This window comes from Notothenia rossii, assembly GCF_949606895.1.
Source record: "Notothenia rossii genome assembly, chromosome: 7".
Lineage (NCBI taxonomy): Eukaryota > Metazoa > Chordata > Actinopteri > Perciformes > Nototheniidae > Notothenia > Notothenia rossii.
In genome coordinates, this window is record NC_136905.1 from 15,003,082 (window position 1) to 15,020,195 (window position 17,114).

Sequence of the window (17,114 nt, forward strand, 5' to 3'; positions counted from 1 at the left end):
TGTTTAAGTAGTGCTTTAGAGATCATCTTAGAGACGCCAATTCATCTTTTGGTTTATAATGACATAGGAACCCCTTACTTTTTATACAAATAGTGCATATTTAAATGAAATGAAGCTGAGAGGTGGCTTTCATACTATCAGACACACCATAAGTATATTCTTATGAGGGAATTTAAGATCAGCTCAAAAAAAGACAGAAGAAACAAGAGTCTTTTAAGATTTATTTTAAAACAACAACAATAAAAACCCTCTTATATGCATTAATGCAAAAAAACAACATTTATTGACGACGAGATCGCAACGTTTTGAGTTTTGATGTTCAATCTGATGTTTTTGTGCCAACAAATTATACAACATACATTCATCACATACACAAGCACTTGAGTGAAGTATCTCAGTTCCATTGTCTCGAACCCATTCCCTGCTTACCTGGTTCGACGTCTATATCACACTGGACCATCTCTGATACCAAAGGCTTGAGAGAAAAAGAACATCAAAATGAAGATGAAGAAATTCAACTACGTCAACTTGCAGAGACATAAAGTTATCAAACTTATAACTGTAATACTGTGATGCAGAATGGACAAGATAACCAATTAGATAACCAATTCAAATCTTTTAATATTTATCCATTGATTTATGTGTTTTATTGCTCACTGACACACTTTTTTACACAATTTTCAACTAAATTGACTCTACATAGCATTATTAGATATATAATTTGAATGGCCCTGATATGTATTGATGTATTGGTGAAACAAAGAGCACTTTGGTGGCTGAATGGTTACAGCACAAGCAACGTTCTCGCAACTTCACCGGTTTGATTCCAACTGGGAACCACATATCATCGCCACACGTTCTTTAAAAAAAAAAGACAGAAGTTATCTTTAATTAGGAGATGAGGAAGTGTTATATGCTTTTTGAATTGATCAAAAATTGTTATGAAGTTTTGAATCAAAATGTCTATGCTGTGTCCACTTTAAATTAAGCGTTTTGCAGTTGTTTCAAATCATTATCAAAGAAATATTCATCCTTTCTTTCAGCAAGAGAAAGTCTGAAGTTATTTGACAAACTAACTAACATACAAAACCAAGCTAAACTAGCTTTTTCTGAAAAAAGGTGTGGGCGACTGATTCAATTCCATACATTGATAAAGATCATGAAATGTGTTTGAAATCTAAGGGGGAACATTTTTTTTTCCTTGAGTTGACACAAATACTGATCCCAAGGCCAAACAGGAGCTTTCTTGTGTTGTTCTATCTGCCTCTTCACATATCAACTGAAGAAGTTTATTAGAGCTTTATTTGGCCGAATCATTTGAAGTGATGGTGTCTTTTTATCATTTTCTGCTAAGCCTGTCTTCATTTATACTACAAACATTTCTTCTGTTCCTGGTTTAGTTTTAGTTCGCTCTCCTGGTTTGTACTTGGCTCAAAATATAGTACTGATAAAAACTGAAAGGTATAAGCGGACTGTGTATAATCTATAGAAGTAATGATAATCCGTATGTACCAAAATAAAAAGAAACATTGCATGAGGTGAAACGTTTTTTTATTATTCATTTTACATATTAGGTGTGAACACAGAGTATACATGAACAAACGTCATTTCTCCAAAAGTACATCAAACTGAACCTGGACTTGACTACTAATCAGAAAAAGAAGACTACCTCTCCCAAAGTAAATGATGTTCCTCAATGTTGATGTTTTTATATCCTCCCTTTTTATGCTTTTAACAAATCGGGTTGGGTTCCACCTCGAGTACAACCTAGAACAAGCACTTGACGGGTATCGACATACCATAGAAAACACACAAATACATTCATCACCTTCGCCTAGAAAGGTTCAACACACCCCTTCCTAATAAACTACAGTCAAATAGTCACTGAGGAGGATGAGTCGAAATCAACCTAATGTCACTGTCATGAAATGTGCACTAGTTTAACAGAGAGGTCGACAATTAAATCAAATCTGAGTTTTGCATTGGTTTGACTATAACAGTACAAATGCTGTATGCATCTTTTGCTTTTTCAACCAAACCTGTAATAGTCTTTCCTGAAAGTTAAAACTGAAATATATATGTTGTGTACGTTTTATTGAGCAGATCCAGAAATAAACCTCTGTATAAAATATAAACTCTGAAACTTGCACCACAGTATTCTAGATTTATGTAACCTGTAAAATCCAACTTCAGCACCTCACTTGCCTCTGTAAGCACATCTGAGCAGAAGTCAGGCTTTGACTTATGAATTTGTACTTAGTGTCAGGTTGTACCTTTTCAATTATAGACTGTGATAAACCCTGGAAGAAACGATGGGTTTGAGTTAGGAGTCGGGCCTATCAGTGTCTCCTTTACCTGTACTGTTACTTTGAACGCAAGGATTGAACTCCCCACAAACTAAACCTGGACCTGACCTTTAGCTGATCGTGATAACAATTAACACCCATAAAAAGTAAAACAAAGAAACGCAATCTCTGAAAATATTCTCCGTTCTGATGACTTCAAACAGTTGTTGTTGTTGTTTGTTTGTTTGGAATGTACAGTAACATCACAGTCCTGCTCTGATTAAAAAAAACGACTCGACTATATAACTGGTCCTTGGTTACCAATGAAGTCTTAACTGACGAAGAGCCATCCTCTTGTTTAGTAGCAACATGGCCTCGTTCATCTATCTGTCGTCTGATTGGTCGACCAAAGTCAGCAGACCAATCGGCAGGTACACAACCCGTTTAGGCACTATGCAACCACGTCAAAAAAATAAAAGAAAGATATTCATAGCAATATATTGTGAATATATAATTCTATCTATAAAACAAAAGCCCTGTTGAGGCTCCTATGTCTAATACGTACAGTAGTTTTAATTTAAATGATGTAACAAAATCTAACAAAACAAATAAGTAATCCCGTAATAACATGTATACAATCTCTTATTAACATACAGTGATGAGAAAATATAAAAACCTCCACAGAATTGTTTGTCCGAGCAGGAATTAACCACTGCTTTCAATGTGCCTTTAAGCAAGGCATTAAACTACCATATGGCAAATAGAAGGTCACTGCTTTTTTCATGAGCCACCACCCATCTGTCGTCACTGATAATTGATAATTCATCAAATGTATTTTCTGACTGAACTCCATCAATTTTTTACCGAGCCATTTATCAATGAGCTACTTGCTTTGTGACTATCCATATAGCTGTGGCAAGCTGTTAAATAAAACAATTTTAAAAGAACAAAGGAGTTCAATCTTGAATTTTCTCCATATTTAAAGTACCTACTAATCATTGATTTGGTAGTGAGAATAATAAGCCAATAATGATTATAGTTTAATGCAAAATAGGGTGTATATTCACATTAAGATATAGCGTTAGAAACACTGAAAATGTTCACATTTTCACAAAAAGCATCTTTTTAAATGTATTTTACTAAACGGTTGCTTATCCAGTGATGTATAACCAAATGTTGACTACACTTAAAGATATTCTCTTCTTGATTTCCAAATGTTTACACATTCTCCAGAGGTTTAAATATCTTCCCTCATCACCGTTAAACATGATAAATGCAAAGGCATATTCCAAAGTTAACAGTACAAATATCAGAGAAACACTAGCAAAAAGGGACATTTAGTAACGAGTAGTGAATTATAATGCTGTAGAATAGAGGCGAGAGCAACCTGGATTTGCAACGTGTAGAGGCTTTTTTTTGTCCTTTTTTTGTTTTGTTTGTACTTCAAACACTGCCACATATCACACAGAGAGTATTCCTGTGGCGAACAGTCACTGCGTCTCGTGTTTACTCTCCGTGTGTCAGTACAGATTCACGTTCTCCCACTCCACGAGGTACTGCACCTTCCCGTCTGGTGTGACGCGTCTCGCCAAAATCCTCACTGCCTCCCCTCCTCCGCAGCTCCTGGACACTGTCCCATCTGCACCTCCAACTAAAACCCCCCCTGCTCCACCTCCTCCTCCACCTCCACCACCCTCTCCGCCATTGTCCGCCTGGTATGGGGGCATTTCACGTAGGATGAGGGGCTCCAGCTGCTTCTGCCCGGGCTGCTGCTGGTGGCTGTGTTGGTGGTTTTGTTGGTGGTTGTTGTGTTGGTGGCTGTGTTGGTGGTTATGTTGATGGTTGTGTTCGAGGCTGTGCTGGTGGTTGTTGTGTTGGTGGTTTTGTTGGTGTTGGTGGTTGTTTTGGTGTTGGTAGGGGTGGTGGTGAAGGCTGCCATTGGAGTTGAGGGGGTAAGGGTAGCAAGGTGGTGGTACTCTGCAGGTGTCCTCCACGCTGGGAAAAGAGATCACAGGAGTCAGGAACAGGGACTGAATCCTGTAGGTGTAGTTCCCCTTCTAATTCAGATAAGGAAACATAAGGCAATACCATATTTTTATTGGAATGTTTTTTAAGGTTTGCCACAAATATACTGTTACTCGCTTTAAAATGTGTACAGCCTGATCTATTTTCATGACTATAAACATAAAGTACCGTTCACATGTCGTGAGGATGAATTACTTAAAGATGCTCCAATCGATGTTTTATAAAAACAATAGATCAAAGGACAGAAAGGAGAGACTGAACACAGAAGATTAGGTGGAAAGAAAAATCATTCTAAATAAATGCTGATGTGTCTCCCTGGTTGCTCGATATGTACATAAGTAAAGTTTGAGTGTGAGGATGATGAAGAAATGAACAGACAGAGTAGAACCTGTTGTAGTGATGAAGACTCCTGGAGAGTGAAGAATTTCCGTTGTATGTGGTGTGGTAGAGGGCATACATCCGCTTGGGAGGAGAGCTGTGGAAAAGATGAACAGTTGTTGAAGACAGCACTTGCTTTGAAACTTAAAACTAACACGAAAACATTTTCCATTCAGTTTTCATCATTTAAAGGCTTGGTTCCAAATAACTGTGAACTGTCAATCACAAGGAGTAACATCTGAAAGTAAATGCTCCTTTAAAGTCTATTTTAGTCTAAATGTGACCATCATTTATTAACATCATGCTGTATTGAGGAAGACTTCTAACTAATTAAGTGAGACTGTTAAGTCTTTAAGAAATATTTAATGAGGTCATAAATCAATTTTCTTATAGACTTCTGTGCAATCTGACTTGTGAAATAGTCAGGGTAGAAGAGGTGTTGGTACTTTGATTATGTGACTGAAACATTTATAATCTGTTGTTGAAAATGTTATCTGGGAATATTTTCTACCAGAGGAAATAATCCCACCTTCATTTTACTTACTACAAAGTTAATATGGCTAAAAAACACATAACTTAAAAGGCTGTGGTAGATTATATTTGTGTTTTTGCCAGGTTTTTTTTCTGTCGAATTACACTTGCAAAGTTAACCTGACATTTGAATGCTTCTCAAACCCAATAAAAAGCATCAATTCATAAAAAAAATTGGGAAATATTAAATAAAACCCCATTTACCTTAAACTAAGCTCCTCCTCTGACTTCCTGGAGTTGTAAAGGCTGGCCCCTCCCATGTATCCCTGGCAACATGGCAGCAGCTCAATGGGGTTGGCAGCAGCTGGGGGGGGACAAACCTGAGCACAAGAGACACAGATAAAAGCTCTGATAGCTCCATGCTCAGACCTACTTCATGAAGTTCACTTTAAATATGGAACATGCAGAAATTCACAGTGAAAAAAAAGTCAAACTGAGTTGATATGCATTGTGTATTGTTAGAGTATTTGTTCCTGCATGGCCTTGAGGCAGATATGACCATATAAATAGACTAATAGCATTATTGAATGCGAGTTTCTTTATTTCCTTGCACATGTATATCTTTTTTAAAAGACACAATTTATCATTTGCAACTGGTATGCAAATATGAATATGAGAATTGCCTAAAAGGCCTACAGGGGCTTGAAAAGTGGCATCTCGACATTACAGGAAATAATATCAGCAATCTAATATACCCAATTTATATGTATGTATACTAAAGTAGGTATAGTAAAGCACACAGTATTATTTGACACAAAGCATCAATGGAACGCATCATCTGTAGCCGTAGCTCATCCCATGGAGCTGGTTGTTCATCGAGGCAGCTCTCCTGAGACACAGACTCACGACCCATTAAAACTAAAAACATCAGAGCTTCATTAGAGCAATCAATCACTGGAAGCGTCGTCTTGGGGGACGCCACATTGCATATCTTACTGCTGGACTGTGACACATGGCGCCACACTTGGACCATTATCACTCCCTTCTCTAGCATTGCTATTAGGGCGGGAGATTATTATTCAGTGGCCTTTGTCGACGTCTGTGCCTTTAAATGGATGTGCTCTGTCAATGATGCACTGCCGAGGTGCCTGCGCCACCTGGACAAACTGTAATCGACTGCAAAGTGCACTTGGAAGTGATCCCAGGCTATACATATCAGCATTCCTTCCCATCTCACTTCCCCCACGACAACAAACCTGCTCCTCCAAGACGGACAGAGATTAGCATCAATCAGAGAGGCACAATGGAAGCCTGGATGTGAAAACGAGATCTCTGTGGAGAGCATTGTTCCAGGATTACTGTATGTGCACATGACGGATCAGATTGTTGTGTAGGAGGACACAATGAGCATTCACCGTTAGGATGCTGTGTATAAATAGTAACAGTAATAGTAAAATGCAGTGTTGACTGTGCCAGGGTGATCCGCTGGGACTTGGGTTTGATCATCATGATAAATGTGGTGCTGAACTGCAGATGTTGATGAAAAACATGAGTGGGTTTTTGTGCAGCCAAGATTGTATTTAAACTATACATTTAAACGGAGCCAAACGCACAGGACTTCATCTCTCACATGCCACCTTTACTCTAACCATAGACATTAGAGCATCAGCAGGCATTAAAGTGAAGCAAAGAAGAGAAGGAAAATACTGAGCTGCACAGGGTGTTAAAGACACGCGGACTGATTTAGACTGCGAAATGAACCTTCATCACAGTCTGACTGACAGGTTATTTGGATCGCACAGAGCTGTTTACCTGGATGCATAAAAAAAAAAAGAATCAGAGCGCTTTCGTGGCCCAGGCCTCCCTCCTCGCCCTGATCTGGAGACAGAGGCACTGACCTGTGTCTCCATGATGCGACGCTTTGATTTACGAGACTCCGGCCCCCCCACTCTCCTCTGGCAGGGTAGTGACAACGGGCTGAAGAGAACCAAAAAAAAAACGCATAAATTAAAATACAAGCATAAACACACGCATTCAGTCCCAATGTGCAATGTTTAGTTTATTATTGTGTCTCCATAGAAGCCTAGGAGAGGTGTAAAACATAATGAGTGATTTTGATGTATTCTATTAGTAAAATATATTACATATAAGCCCACTAGCAGGGAGCTGGAAACCTACGGAAAGAATAATTGTTTCTTCGGGTTGAAAGGAAATGCGTCTCGTGCAAAGAAGACTTGATGTCTCAAACCCCCAAAGAGGCCTCTAGAGGCTCAAATGTCCATTACAACCCTCAATTGGATAACACTGAATGGAATACATGTAGCTTTAATTAGAGCCATACAGGTAGTAGAGATATATATCCTTGTCGTAGTATACATATTCTTTCAGCAAATTGCACGATAATTGGAGCACTTTGGTAATAATTTGCCACCTAATTGCAATGTTTCGGGTTCGGGTTTGATTATAGCTCAGGACTTTTGTTGCATGTCATAACCCCCTCTCTTTACCCATTTCAATCTGCCTTTACACTGTCAACTGACCAATAAGCTCCAACATTAGCAAAAAAAGATGAAGAGATATATTTTGTATACAGTTGACATTGTGGCACCAACAACAATGCGGTGTCTGACATGGAAATGGTTTGCCTTCTGGAGAGCATTGATGATTTCAACATATTTTGTCAATTCAAAAATGTCAAAGATATTTTTTTCCCCAGTGTTTGGTTTTAGATAGTGATTATTTGAACTGAGCAGAGGAGAAAACAGAAAGCTCATGGAGTGTCGGTTCAGTCTCTGAGCTTTGAATGTCCACAGCTTATATAAAGAAAATCATGTCATTAGTTTTGAAACTAAGTTAGTCTGGATCAAACTGTAGAATAATTCAGGGTTGACAAACTGACCACTATATTTGGTGCCAGCTGCTAACAGTGCAAACACCTTTGACATTTGTTTATATTACATTCTTAACAATATTTGAGTGAACGTAGGTTGATATGTCAGCAGTGCGAGTCAGAATCTTAAGTAAAACATGTATATTTAGTCAGCGGATAACTCTGGAATAGGAATAAACTAACATGTGTTGCCTCATGTGGGCGTTTAAACATCATCCATTTGAAGGAGGAAAAAACTGACTTCACTCGAATTGAACTGAACATCTTACATTTCTGTAAGTGATGCCAACCAAGAAGTTTTGTCTTGCTGACTACAGGAAACTAACAGTGCGTAGCTATTCAAATAAGCAAAAGGAACTACAAGATAAATGACTGGAGATATGAATATTGTTTCCATGTAAGACAACGTTATACTTGTGTTTCAGAGACTCAAATAATACGACTTTTTGTTCCCTGCTCGTCTGCAAATGATTCCATTGTAATTCAGTTTGAATAATCCCCAGCTAAATGCTCAAAATGATTAAAAATGAAAAATGTCTCTGAAAATCTGCAGGCTAGAGAACACATACAGTTACACACAGACACACACACTTATAGATGTACGAACGTGAGCACACAGGAAGGTTTAACTTTCTTTTTGCAGAATATTAAGACACTGATACTTTTGCTGCCATCTGGAATGTGCAGCCCTTTGATTTGCACGTTAATTGTTCATGCGTAATGACTATACGCCCTGTGGGAAGCCCTGAGCTGTTATTGAGATAAGAGCAGAAAAGAGAAGCGCTGTCCTTACACTGACCTTCTCCGGTGCGTGATGTTGATAGGTGGGTCCGTGATGAGGGGCGACGAATCAGACGTCAGCGGAGGCGGGGCTCGGACCTGAAGCCCGAAGAGACACTTCTTCTTCTTTATCTCCTTTCCAGAGACAAACCTGCGGCGACATTAAAGAAGCCGCATTAACAGCCTGTTGTTCTTAAAATATACCAACACTTAATGCGTATGGTTTTTTTCCATTACTCCTCTTTGATGCTAAAAATTTATTCAACGCTGTGTAAGAACATTTAATTATTCTCCTGATGAAAAAGTAGACTCATGAACTTTTCAAAGTCAGTGACTTTGTAATTACATAAACATAATTAAAGCAGACCCTGTTTGCAAAGTTGAATGAAAACCAACTAAAAGCAATTAAGACTGCTTCATGTGATTGTATAACTAGTTGTGTCCTCTTCTACAAAATAAGCACCAAAAAGTTTCATCTGGTCTAATTGTCAAATCCATTTTATTCAAAGTCCAACATTTAAGCCTGCACGTACCACGTTGCAAATAACGAAGCATTAAGAAGACCCCTCTTTTCACAAAGTGCTACTCGACAACCCAGTCATGTGTGGTCGGTGTCATCATGTGCGCTGACTTACCTGTCCTTGTGGGAGTTCAGAGCGTTGAGGAGATTGTGACAGCGGTCTTGCCTTGGCGTGTCAGAGAGCTGGAGGACAGACAGGGATGAAAAATCAGAGCTATGTTTACACCGTGGACGGCCATTGGACAGAAAACCTTTAATGCATAGAATCATTTTAGTTTACAGTCGCTGAAAGCAATATTGTCGATTTATATAAGCACTTGTTCCAGCTTAATGGCTCAAAGAACATGCTGACAGAACAAACACATGTCTTAAAAGGAGCTTAAAGGAGAACCCAAAGCCTCAGATATATGTACAGGTAATGCTTAGATGATTCCCCTGGTGTATTATTTTATCTTCCTGTTTATTCTCTGTGGAGCAACTTTAGACTTTAAAGTTGGTGATATCGCACATTTGAGCATCAGCACTCTAGACAACTCATTTATGTTGCAAATGCTGGTCAGAGTGTCCTAGATCATAAAAATACAACGTCATAGGCAATTGTTGTACTCCCTTTAAGCTGATGTAGAGGTCATCCTTTTTTTTGTACTTAAAAGTTTTACTTTAATGCCGGTTAATAGGCTTTGAGTCTCAAAAGCAAAAAAGGCTGGCAGCATTTCACATCATTTCATCATGGTGCTTAAACGTGGAAATATCAATACCGCGCCTAGGAGCAAGGAGTCCCAATTCTCATTGGTGAAGGACAGTATTTCATGGTCAAAATCAAAGTATTTCCTCTTGCAGCACAGCGAGAGATGGTAGAGCACTAAATGAGCCAAATCCATCCTGTATATCAAAAGAAAGGAAAACAGAATAGGATCATAAGAAAAAGGTCAAATACAAAACAGACAAAAATTAAGCTGGAAAAATACTTTCTCAATTTGCAGTGACATTTTAAAAGCCTGGATTAATATACCACATTTCTATCAGAAGGTTATTCTTCTAATACATTTACTCAATTCCATTTTCTTCAAAACTAGACATGAAATGTACTTAACAAAGTATTAATTATTTGAAATTTGAATAAAGCATGTTTTAAATTAATTAATTATGTTTTTTTTTTTTTGTTGCTGTAAGTATTTCAATAAAGATATGGTTAACATCACCAGGTCATGGGTAGTCTTTGAATGGTCTCTGGTCCCTTTGTACATACTGAGCACTGGAACTGATAAAACCTAAAAACACACATGGAGGGAAAAAAGAGAAATTTAGCATCATGTGATTTTATACAATATAATTCAGCATAAAAGTTTCTTTTTCTTTTGTTTTAAAAACACAAAAACCGCTGTCATCTTTTGTGCAGACTGCTTATCATTGTGTTCTTCATACACATTCTGATGTTTCCCCTTTTTACCTTCCTTGCTGTTTATACAAGTCACTCTTCTATAGATATGTTGTCATATAAATCAGGCTGAACTAAAAATAAACAGACAGGTGCATTAGTTTCAGTATGATAACATGCTGTTCTGAGTGACCCTGAAACTCACACCACAACAACAATGTGTGCGTCTGTCCTTCTATATGCATGTGTTTGTGTGAAGGTCATTGGGAAAGATAAAGCGCAGACACAGTATGACGGCAGCACATGCTTACTATTCCAACTGTGAGCTCAGTCTTCACTCTTCCTCCATCACCTGCTCAGCAGATGTTGTACCAATCCGGCCTCGCTCCCCCCGACTGTCAATCTAAATCTAATCCCTCCTTTTCTCCCCCCTCAGACAGCTTGGGCAACAACAAGGTGTCAGGGAGGGTGTAGGACCCAGTGGGCTAACACAGATGGTTAATGACAATAATGACTTAATGGATGGATACATTTTATTACATGCATGAGATGCAGCCTATCAGACTGCACCGCGATCAGCATCTTGCCTATCCTCCCGACATCAAATCTGAACAACTACCAGAGAGATGATATGTCTGCTCTGCTGTCTGTCACTGTCCCTTTGCTCCGAGTGTGTAAGGAGCACAAGTCAGTGAATCCATTAGCATGCACGCTAACGATTTAGTCTACGGCTAATTAAGGTAGTTAGGTGACAAGTGAAGCTGTCATGTAGACGCGTTCATCTGAATATCTTAATCAGACTGCAATCTACTGCTAAGAAGAGTTGATGCTTAAATGTCCTGCTTTTCTATTTTACATGATTTTAAACTGTGTATCTTCAGGGGTTTTAAATGTTGGTTGGTATACGAACGCATTGAAGATGTCACCCCTGACTGAAAGAAATAGTGATGGGTGTTTTTTCAAAATGGTATACATTAAAATGATTGATCAAATACATAGTCGGCAAATTATTTGAAAATGAAAATAATACATTTCTAAACATTTACTTAGTTTGTAAAAACAGGTTTCTGCTCAATCCAACCTTAATATTGTACAAAGTCAATTTAGCGTGAGAATCCGACCCCCAAAAATATTTTGATCAACGCAAAATAGGTATAGAGAGAGAGGAGTCACATCAGATCCTCACTTATATGTAGTGACATGACAGTGTCAGCTAATATTGACCCATCAATTGTCAGTATCCACATTTATGTTGAGAGAAATTGTAGTAAAACCCTTACAAATGCATTTTTTATGTTTAGTTCATTTTTTTTATTTCTTAGTTTTTTCTTAATTCAAATATTTTTAATTAAGTCTTATTTAGAGAGAGTTCACTGTATCACTCTACTATTGTTAAATTATTATCAAAAGGTTTTTATTTTTACCTTGTACAAATCTGCTTTAAAAAACAACAAAAGATTCAAGCCAAGTTTCTGAGTGCATTTGAGACGTGACACACTCTGAGAGTAACGTCCAATAAATCAACTATTTAATCAAAACATTTATAATTCAGAATATTAAGAAATCCAATGGTTGAATGCTCGGTAACGCACCTGTCTCCATACAGCAGCGGCTTGGTCAGACACTGTGTGCAGGCCTCGTGGAACCACTGACCGCAGCTCGCACACTGCAACATCTTCAGGTTCCACCTGCAGGCCAACAACAGGAGATACTTTAAACACATGAATGAATGGATGTGTCTAACATCTGTCACCAGACATGATATGTATAATTGAGGAAAAACAGAAGCCTGGTGATTGCAGCTGACAGTTCACATTTTCCGAGATTAAATGTGTGTTCAGGTGTTAACTCCCATTGGATCCAACTACTCACATGCCACTTGGGAGTTTGTTTTATACTTATTGATGTTTCGGGTAGTCGGGATTTGACACATAAGAAAAAGAGTAGCAATTGCATAAAAAAGTTTAGTGTGACACACTGTTTGATTTACAACTTACCTGACAGTGAACTGATGAAGTGAACATCTCATATCTCATATCATTTTGAGAAAGTCATAACAAACTCAAATAATTCCTGCTAATTCAGTTTGACACATGTCTGATATGCTGTATGCAATTTGCAAATAAATCAGAAAAAAAACCTTGATGAGATGAGATGCTAAAGAGCACACATGAACTGTTCATTCATTCTCAAACTGGCCTCTGCAGTCATTGCTACTCACTCTCCAGGTCCGGCACAGTAGCAGTAGCATTGCTGCTGATTGGTCAGATGCTGCTGGTCCCAGTCTAAAGACGACAGCTGGTAGGGAAGCCGGAGTTTCATAAATTGCATGAGCCGGGCGAAGCGTCCCCGTTTGAGCGCCCCGCCTCTCTGAAAAGACAATTTAAGGACAGAACTGATTGGTCGGTGACCCCTCAAATCACTGTCATGTCAGAGCAGCGAGGGAAATGGATCACATTCGGAGGGGAGAAGGCAATCCGTCTCGTTTCATTGTAGGTCAGCCGTGAGAGATAGTGTCCGAAACAGCGGAAGTCTGGACAATGAGATATGGACATTGACCGATTGACAATTAACCGGGTGCTTTCTCATCTCGTATCTACAGAACTGGAGCACATGTGATTGATTGACTTTAAATGTACTTCTCTCAACTTCAATGTAGTTTTTCAGCTTTGCCACTATTGATTCTTCACAATTTATTGGACACAATGTAGAACATCTAATATTGAAGTCAATACTGAGGGAATTAGTGTGCTTTTGCCTGGAATAAACCCATTTTCCGCTGTACACAACAGTATAGTGACAACAAATCCAATATATTTGACTGGATTTCTCCCATATTACACGCTGAATGTCTTTTCCCCTGAGTGTGAGAGGGAGAGATTAGCAGCCTGACCTTGGTTGCGACTGCAAAGACACATTGCCGACATATCCAGGAATCGCTGTCAGCTTCCGGTTCGATGGTTGGCGTGTGGCACTCTGGATGATAACCTGTAATGGGAGGAAGAGGCAGAGCGTTTCATTTGTGTTTACAAGACAGACAGCTGGAGTGACAATAATGGCAGAGAAGCTCCATGTTTAGCGCTCTGCTGGTTTGTTTCAGGGCATGCAAAACATTTAAATATGGTTTTTGGGAGACGGCACTGTGTTTGTCTGCTTTTTCCTCAAAACAGACTAAGTGTCATCACACCTAGTCTGACAGAGCGACGAAGACATGATGGTTAACTTTGCTGCCCTTTACTGATTGTGAAATCTGCGGCCGAGGGTTTGGAAAACTTCTTCCCACTTGCAGTTCTGTTTATTTCATCATTCACACTTTTAAAATCGTCCTACACAAAAATGTTATATTTATTTATTTGTGTTTTTCACGTAAAATCTAAGTTTACAGCTGTTTGGAAGCCAGAGCAACTACTGTGCGGAAGTTACAATGACGTAGGAGACATCTCGGCCCAGTAGTTAAAACTTTTTAATAGGACAAAATAAAATGTGCTTACTCCTAGATCCTGGATAATTCAATAAGGGAGAAGGAGCAGATAAAGTTTTAAGAAATAGAAAAAAAACTAATCAAACATACTTTACAATTTAATGCAGAGTTTTATAAGGTCTTAAAATATGTCTGGAGTGGATATTTCAATTGGCAATAAGCCCAAGTAGAGACATCTTGTTTTAGTCTATGACATAAGCTCTATGTCTTCGGGCATCTGATTAATTTTCATTCTACAAATGATACAGGTGCAACAACTCATATCCATCATTTACGATGTATGGTTTCTGTGTGTCTTTTGAAAAATCTGCAACACTATTATTTACAATACTGTGTCAAATCTTCAAGGTCAGTGCAAGAAGTGTAGGAGAACCAGCATTTGACAGCGTATGATAAGGCGTGTTTCCTTACCGTGGCGACATTTAAGACAATTTATGAGGGGTTCTTTAAGAGGCGGAGCGTCACAAATACAGCAAACTTCTTCCACTCCAGCAGCGACTGAGGCAAACAGAGAAAGACAGAGAGAGGCAGGGGAGGGGAGGAAGTAAATGTGAAAGAGGAAGACAGAGAGAGAGCCGTAAACTGCATTAATTTATGTATATTGATTCACATCCTTGCCACCTCATTGATTTCAGTGTCTCCTGCACCCTTTCAGATTTCACTTCATTTGACGGGCGGATATTCAGCTTGGTCCTGACAAGCATCCAACTCCCCCCTTCACTCGATGTAAGGTGGAGTGGGGGCACCATCTCCCTTAAGAGTCATTAGTCTAATAAATTCATAAATAGACTCTAATAAACCAACCACAACATGCCCAGATGCATATACTCAGTATCACAACGTGCCTGTAATATATTTTCTGCATTGTTCTACGAGTGAAAATTCTGAGATCCTGAGGAAAATAATAACATTTTTATCACAAAATTGGTAAAAGTATATTTGTTTAACTCCTCACGCAGTTTAAAAGTGGAAACAACCACCTTTAGTATGAGTTCAGCTGAGCATATGCATTCAAAAACCACATCTTATCACCTTAAGTGCTTCCAACTGAGAGCTATTTAACTCTTGCAGATGAGGGGAGAGGGAGGGAAAAAAGAGAGTTCTTCTTACACGAGTGAATGTCCTTTCTCAGTACCCAGAACTCCGAGTTGTCCTCGAATCTCACCAGACAACATTGCTTGACTCCATCTACCTGAGAGGAAGATAGCAGGTGAGCGGGAATGATTGACAAAACTAAATGGAAGTCTTTTCAGAATCCAGGTGAACACACTCACTGAAAAGTCCCCCTGCCACACACATGCACACTCCCACACGCACTTACTCTTTTCACATTGCCGAGGTACAGTAGTCCATCACTCCATCGAGCCAACACATCATCTCCTTCACTTACTCCCCCCATCCTGAGGAGAGAGACAGAGAGGCTAGAGAGGGGGAGAGAGAGCAGGGCTCATGTGAAATGGAAATCCGATTTATTCGCTGAATACTTTGCTGCCATTGCTGACAGAGGGGTTTATGGCCCCGGCGTTACGCCTGGCTCTCAGACAGGCGGGCTTCGGTGCAAAGGGGTTAAAATCCCCCACCCCCTCCTCTTCCTTTTAGATCAGAGCATAGCGACAGCCTGTATCCACCACAGTGAAAGATGAGTGTGAGTACACAACCAGAGAGCAAGACAAATGATTACTGCACACATGAAACACACACACACAGAAAAAAAACACTGCATGATGACTGCTGCAATACAGTTTGATTGAATGAGCAAAGATCACTGTGCAGCTACTTGAAGCATCTGCCAGGCACTTTTCTGCTTCTTCTCTCCCAACATCTGAAAAACTTGAATAGATGCATGAAATGACTGTGCAGGCATTATCTCTGCTCAAGCATTTGTTCCAGTGCATGCACTCAAGACAGACGCAGGATACACAACAGTGCATGTAGCCTTTTGTGATTCAAAGGGAAATCAGGCAAATTGCACAGTGCCGGTGAAGGGTACCTGTCAAGTCGAACTCCTTTCCGTCGGGGTCACAGTGATTCCTGGGCAGGCTGGACATGAAATGCCCTCATGAGCTGTGGATCTCCTCTGCCCAATTACTGCCCGTTTGGATGCGCAGCCCTGCGTGTTTCCAAAAAGTGGAGGATGTGCATGTATGTCCCTGTCTGTGCCAAGCGCCCACGAGTGTGTGTGTCAGTCAAGCCGTCAGCCAGGAGGAGGGGGAGGAGGTGGGGTGACTGACTGTCCGTCCGTCTCTCAGCCTAGTTTGTCCGTCCTCCGCGATACCGTTTCGTCATGTTCCCGTCGCTTTAGCCCTCCTCTCCCCCCTCTCCGCCTCCACCTATTGATGCTATTAAGGCGGGTTTGTCAGAGCAGCGCCGGAATCAAGCCGCCAGAGACGCCATCATCCCTGCCTCGCGCTCTAAACCGACTTGTTGTGACGCAGACATAAAACACCGAGATAGAGTGGGAGGGAGATACTGATAGAGGGGGGGATCCAGAGGTGGAAGGGGGGTTCGCGGCGAGAGCACCTTCCCGTCTGAGAGACTGACCCTAAATCGTTGTGACAAGGTGGGATTGTGATGTCTGGCGGCAGGGGGAGGCATGGCGGTGCGCTAAAAGCCAAAGGAAGCAGCGCGCGCAGCGACGGGGGCCAATTAAGTGGCAATTAATGAGTTTAGCCGCCTCATTAATTGAGCTCAAACACGAGCATCCAGCCAAGTTTAGGAGACCCGTGGAGAAAAGTTTTCAAACTGAGAGGCCCAAGCAAGAAGCGCCAAACTCTGCATCAATATTTATATCGTATACCTAGAGGAATTTAGTGTGTTTGCTGTCTTTATCATGGGGGAAATGTGACTTTATACAATCTCTTCTGATGCTTATGTCTAAAATAACACGGTCGTCATAGTAAGTATAA

The 17,114-nt window shown here is 39.9% G+C and overlaps 1 protein-coding gene across 11 annotated transcripts in view; it reads right to left on the reverse strand.

The window, feature by feature from the left end:
- Positions 1-1,534: 1,534 nt before the first annotated feature.
- The window catches only part of phf1 (PHD finger protein 1), a 30,034-nt gene continuing 14,454 nt past the window's right edge, over positions 1,535-17,114 (reverse strand). For 3 of the 11 annotated variants that reach the window (XM_079693929.1, XM_079693921.1, XM_079693920.1), the window contains 14 exons: positions 15,530-15,608; positions 15,319-15,400; positions 14,620-14,706; positions 13,621-13,715; positions 12,949-13,097; positions 12,320-12,415; positions 10,552-10,620; positions 10,108-10,231; positions 9,465-9,532; positions 8,843-8,980; positions 7,058-7,136; positions 5,424-5,539; positions 4,689-4,785; positions 1,535-4,342 (listed from right to left, as the gene is read on the reverse strand). In XM_079693929.1, coding sequence (XP_079550055.1) covers positions 3,806-4,342; positions 4,689-4,785; positions 5,424-5,539; positions 7,058-7,136; positions 8,843-8,980; positions 9,465-9,532; positions 10,108-10,231; positions 10,552-10,620; positions 12,320-12,415; positions 12,949-13,097; positions 13,621-13,715; positions 14,620-14,706; positions 15,319-15,400; positions 15,530-15,607 — 1,815 coding nt within the window. In that variant the 5' untranslated portion in view covers position 15,608 and the 3' untranslated portion in view covers positions 1,535-3,805. Of the gene's footprint in view, positions 4,343-4,688; positions 4,786-5,423; positions 5,540-7,057; positions 7,137-8,842; positions 8,981-9,464; positions 9,533-10,107; positions 10,232-10,551; positions 10,621-12,319; positions 12,416-12,948; positions 13,098-13,620; positions 13,716-14,619; positions 14,707-15,318; positions 15,401-15,529; positions 15,630-15,692; positions 16,148-16,198; positions 16,887-17,114 lie in introns of those variants that run through there. The other 8 variants (XM_079693928.1, XM_079693927.1, XM_079693926.1 and 5 more) reach the window with 8 other exon arrangements.